Raw genomic sequence first — 6,000 nt, forward strand, 5'->3', positions numbered from 1 at the left:
TAAAATAGTTTGTATTGTCAAGTACAATGCGGGCTATTGACAAAACACTGCTCATAGGAGCTGCTTCACAGGGACAGGTGATGGATGCTGCAAACAGCGTGGGCTCAAAGCTTAACCCCACATGCAACTGTGTGGGTGTCCCTGGCTGGGTGCTGCCCGTGGGGAATTGTGGAATGAGATGAGCTCTGAGGTCTCTTCCAACCCGAATTGTTCTGGGGTTCTGTGGCTCTGTGGGTTTAGGGACTGAACTGCTCCTCAAACAGTGCAGGCACATCCAGCTGAGCCCCCAAACCCTCTGAGCCAGGGTGGGGCTGATCCCATCCCATACAGCACCCACTGAGCACCACAGCAGCTGCACACACCCACCCAGGGACTCAGGGGCATAAACGCACTGAAAAGCTAAACCCAGACAAAGAAAAGGGAAAACAGACACAGATCATTTAGCGTAAGAACATTTTTTTCCCAAATCCACAGGCTGAACCAGGAGTGCTGCTCCCTCCAGCTGGCTCAAATTCAGGCAACTCACCTCCAGAATCCCAGACTGGTTTGGGTTGGAAGGGACCTTAAACTCATCCCATTCCACCCTGCCATGGGCAGGGATACCTTCCATTGTTCCAGGGTGCTCCTGGCCTTGTTTCCAGAATTGTATCTATGCCAGAGTGGACGGCTTTAACACAAGCAAAAGCACTCATACTCTGCCAACTTAAGCCCATGTGGAAGATAAGACTTCCTCAACCTAAGAATACACAAAGACGTTTGAGAACAACAAACTGTGCAGAGGCTGGTGAGTAACAGAAGTGTTACTCCTCCCAACCCAACCCAACCCCATAAACAGCAGGGCATAAAATCACACCCACCTGCGCTGTGCATTATTGCCGATAAACAACACCTACTAGCCTTACTCCTCACGGCAGCCCAGCTTCCAGAGCAGATGAATTTAACCCCTCAGAGCCCTCCAAACCAGCCTGGCCCAGCAGCTGTGCCCTGCACTCACCGGGTTGCTCCTCATGGCTCCCCCCACGGCGCGCGCTGCCCGCCCGTTGCCAGCAAGATCCGCCAGCTGCTTGTAGGAAACCGCCTCCCCAAACTTGACATCGTTCAGCAGCGTCCACAGCACCTGCCTGGTGAAGGAATCTGCAAGGCAGAGGGAGAGAGCACTGCTGGGCTGCAGAAATGAGGATGGAACGGTCAAAAAACTCAACACAAAGCCCCAATGGCAATTTCGTAATTTAAACTGCAACAGCCCCGTGCACCGTCCTGTTTTGTGCCCTGTATGACTACATTTAAATACATGATTATTGCAGAGAGTGCTTGGAGTAGCTGATCACTATAAAAAAAAGGATTTAAGGCTTTGATTTTCCTATATTTTTAATTTGCTTCGAGTACAATTATCCTGTTAGCTGGTACAATTGGGCTTTTCCCATTAAACTGGCGGAGTATAAATTAGCATAGAGTCAAATTAAAAGGGAAGGAATAAGTGGCTGTACCTCTCTGACAAAGGCCTGGCATCTCCAGCTAATTTCCAACTTCAGCTGGGACGTGCCAGGGACGCCCTAGAGCCAGCAAACTCCGAATTATCCTGGCTGACTGCATTTCATAGTGGGGACCCCCGAGCTACTGCTCAGCACTGCACACACTGCCAAGTGTAAGGACTGGCTGTGACCTTGAATGTCCTGCACATCCTTAATGATGCAGGGGGGAAAAAAATATATATATAATGTATCGGCCATTATTTTAATTTTAATTCGGCAGCAAATTGCTTTAAGTGTTCCAATTGCTGGAATAATGAATAAGCAAATGCATTAGGAGAGGCTTTCTTTGGCATCTCAGGGTGTCACCCAGCCCAGGGTTGCTTCAAGGAAGGAAAAGGGATGGTCCTGTTTGGATCTGAGCTGGCCTGAACACCTCTGGCTCCTTCAAAGCACTTGGAAAAGCTCTGAGGATCTCACTCTTGGATAATTTACAGAGAGGAGTGAGCTGGTGACTGAAAAATGGGAAAAAAAGGGAGAAGAGACCCCTTCCCCCAGCTGAGAGCCTCAACCTCCTGCTCTGGCAAAGAAAGAAACTGATTAAAAACATTTTCTTTCTTTAGTTGTCAAAAAAGACATTGATTACCTTCTGTGGGAAGGTAAAGAAATGTGATTTTGTTCTTAAAGGAAACCCATACGGCGTTATGTGTGTGTTAAATAATAAAAATCACTTCTTAACTGAAGGGAATGATAATCACTTCATTGAAAAAATCTGTTTAGTCTTTATTATAACATTAAGCAAATTAAACATCAGCATAATCCAGGTGATACGAGAAAAGGGTCATCAAAGAAATTAACTTTGTTGTTCATTAATTTACATGGATTAGTAGAGGGCAAAGAGATAGCAAATCTGCTCTAGTTTTTTATGATATAATTTCAAACTGTACACCATTTGTGGCAGTAGGGTGACTTTGGGGTTAATCAGACTGATTTGTCCTTTTAATTGCTTTCTATTCAAAGAAAATTCATTAGATAATGTTCTCTTCAAAATTCATGAATCAATTTAACTGAAGAAACCACATTAACAGCTTTGGGTTCATTAGCACAAGCAGTTGTGTTACTGGCTGATTGCTACCAGGGTTTCCTTAGGCAAACAGGTTTTGTTTACTGTGATTCCTTCAGAAGGGTTTATTCCAAATCAAACTGGCCCTTATTATTTTCTTAACCTGTTTCATCCGCCAGGATTAGCTTTAACCCCCCTGCTCAGGGGTCTTGGGGAGTCACTGCCCCATGGCATCTTCTAAATGACCAGAAAATCCCTTTTTCGCCCTCAGTTTTGGCAGGTTGGGGTGGGGTGGGCCCGAAACTTTTGGGAACCTGTTGGAATCAGGGAGAAAAGGGAGCAGAGCGCAGCTGGACAGGGAGCAGCTGGGGGAGGATGGGGCAGCTGCAGAGCCCCAAGGGATGCCCAAATTCCTGAGGACAGGCTGGCACAGGGACACAGATCAGATATCCCCTGCCAGGGCCACCAAGCATTTTCCATGGGAGCAACCTCTGCTTCCACACAAAACACTCGTGGAGGGTTCAGAAGAATGTGAAATATTTAGCGATCACGCACATCGTTTTGGAAATGTATCTGAAAACTCCATTTCATCCTGCGGGGAGCAAAGGCATTAATTAGTGTAAGCAGCTTCAAGAGGCAGGGCCAGATCCTGTTATTGAACTGTCTGCATGTGTGAGTGCCTGGGAGCACAACCTGCACTCATTTTAGGAGTTTAAGGATTCAGAATATAAAAATATACATAAAGCAAGATGGAGGTCTTAGGGTGGAGGCCAGTCCTTCTTCTTCACCTTCTTCTCCATGGGTTTGGGTGGTTTTGTGTAATTGGATAAAGAAGTCCACATTGCAGATCACAGGCAGCTGGTTATTACGTTTAAATTAAAAATAATTTAGGAGTCATTTCTTAATTTCTTAATTGGACAGTTGATCCTTCAAAGGCCTTGTAGAGAGAGACACAGGGCTCCATTTTTAGTTTGTTATTGAAGTGCTGCAGAACTCAGGGGCTGTGAGACGGCGACATGGATAAGAACTGATAAACATCTAAGTCCCAACAAGAAACACCCTCTCGCACATTTAATCCCAATCCTGGCAGAAGAAAAAGAAGTGAAGAATTGACATTAGTGGTGATCCTGTGTGAGGAGGACACAGAAGGACTGGGACCTCAGTGAAGAACAAGGAAGATAAAACTCAGCCCCATCCCCTTCCCACTCTCACAGGGAAGGATATTTCCAGATAAATTACCCTGAACCTGTTGTTAATGCCCAGATGCTCAGAGGTCCCTTCCACCAGCCCACTGGGCCTTAATCCTCCATACAAACATGTGAAATCCATGGGGATAATGGAGAGAAAATCAATTTTACTTGAACACCAGCTGTATCATAACTTTTAACAGTGTAACTGAAGGTGGGAATTAGTCCAAAGTAGTAAAATCATAAACTTCTAACTAATAATCATGGAATTATGGAATGGTCTGGGCTGGAAGGGACCTTAAAAATCATTTTATACCACCCCCTTGCCATGGGCAAGTACACCTTCCACTAAATAATATCTATTCTATATTATTTATCTATACATATATGTTTGTATGTAATCTCTAACAAGGATTTTTGGGTTGGTGGGGTCTCAGTCCCTCAGGATTCAGGATGGATGAGAGAAGAGCAGAGGGACCAGTGCCAGCCCCTTCCTGTCCCCTCTATACCCCACAGCCTGATTTTCCACCCTTTTTAATCTCTTTGATTAGGAGGAATTAAAGACAGACTGGTTTTTCCTTCCCCTCAACCCTGATTGCTGGGAATGTTAGTTTTTGTTTGTTGGGAATGTTAGTTTTTGTTTGTCGCGTTGGTTTATTTTTGTCGTTATTTTTTTCCCCCTGCTTTTCTTTTTGTTTGTTTGTTTTTCCCCCGGAGTTTTGCAAATGCAAAGAACAGTTATAAACACTTGCTCCTCCTCGGCAGCTTTTTCACAGCCTGCCTGGGGTACTGCACAGACAACTTTTCTTGTTGTTTTTTTTTTTCACTCATCGGTTCTCACTGTTATTACTATTAGCAAAAAAAAAAAAACAAAAAAAACAAAAAAAAACAAACCCCAAAACATTCAAGCACAACAGTTGAAAAATACCCAAATCTGTTTGGAAAACAGCAGCTCCCACTGCAGCAGCAGTTCCCACCTGAGCCACAGAACTCAACCTGGCTCTTGGATATGGGAAGAGCAGGTTCACACTCACACTGCAGAAACAACAAATGGTGTAAACCATTAACCCAAGCAAGAGAGTAGAATTTTAGCAATTTTGAGATTTCCTTATTATTAAAGCCATGTTAAACCTGTCACCCTACCACAGACTGAGCTAGTGATACGCGAAGATATAATTTAATAATTTAATTCAAATGTTTTTCTCTTTTTATACCCCTGCATCCCTGGCAGTGCCCAAGGCAAGGTAGGGCAGGGCTTGGAGCAGCCTGGGACTGTGGAAGATGTCCCTGCAATGGCAGGGGTGGCACTGGGTGGGCTTTGAAGTCCTTTCCAGCCCACACCAGACTGTGACTCCATCAAATATCTCAAATACCAGGCACTTTTATTAAGATTTTAGGTATTGCCTGTGCATGCATGCTTGCAAAACGTGATATAATGAAACAGAAATATGACTATAATGTAGAAACTTGCTGTCTGTCTGCACCACTTCAGTGAAAAATGGACCAAAATGCTTCCTTTTAACACCTTGAACATCCAGGCTGGCTCACACTGAGTGCATTAAAACCCAATTAATGGGAGCTGTTCCCGATCCCTGCTTTAACACAGTTTTACACACGGCTCCCTTCAGATTTCTGAGGGGGTTGTGGGGCCAAATTCTATCCTTAGAAGCAAGGAACTCTCCCTGGAGCTCATCCAGCAGTATTTCTGCAGTTAAACTCCCTGCAAGTCAGGGGGTGTTTAACTCCAGCAGTAACTGATATTCTGACCCATTTTTCACACAATACCTCGAGAGCAGTTCACTAAACTTGCAGGAGCAGGTGGAATTTTAGAGCTGGTGGAAGTGAGCAGTTGGAAGCTCAGCAGTGGCCCTTGGAACTCCCCAGGTTCCCACTTCCAACCTCAAACTTCCAACCCCAAACTTCCAAACCCCAAACTTCCAACCCCAAATTTCCAACCCCAAACTTCCACACCCAAATTTCCAACCCCAAACTTCCAAACCCCAAACTTCCACACCCAAATTTCCAACCCCAAACTTCCAAACCCCAAACTTCCAAACCCCAAACTTCCAACCTCAAACTTCCAAACCCCAAACTTCCACACCCCAAACTTCCAAACCCCAAACTTCCAACCTCAATCTTCCAACCCCAAACTTCCAACCCCAAACCCAAACAAGGCTTTATTCAAACCATGACTCCCTCAGCACCAGCAGCTCCATCTCAGCTGAATGTTCAGGCTTGGGAAGCCAGGTCAGCCCTGGCCAGGCTGGGCTTGGATTTGGGA

At 45.1% G+C, this 6,000-nt stretch overlaps 1 protein-coding gene across 1 annotated transcript in view; it reads right to left on the bottom strand.

Moving 5' to 3' along the window:
- Positions 1 to 6,000, bottom strand: part of MGMT (O-6-methylguanine-DNA methyltransferase) — a 134,736-nt gene that overhangs the window by 6,546 nt on the left and 122,190 nt on the right. Inside the window, exon 5 of the mRNA XM_063162984.1 lies at positions 995 to 1,134. Within this exon, the coding sequence (XP_063019054.1) occupies positions 995 to 1,134 (140 nt within the window). The remainder of the gene's footprint in view (positions 1 to 994; positions 1,135 to 6,000) is intronic.

Source organism: Melospiza melodia, chromosome 9 (assembly GCF_035770615.1).
Source record: "Melospiza melodia melodia isolate bMelMel2 chromosome 9, bMelMel2.pri, whole genome shotgun sequence".
Taxonomy (NCBI): domain Eukaryota; kingdom Metazoa; phylum Chordata; class Aves; order Passeriformes; family Passerellidae; genus Melospiza; species Melospiza melodia.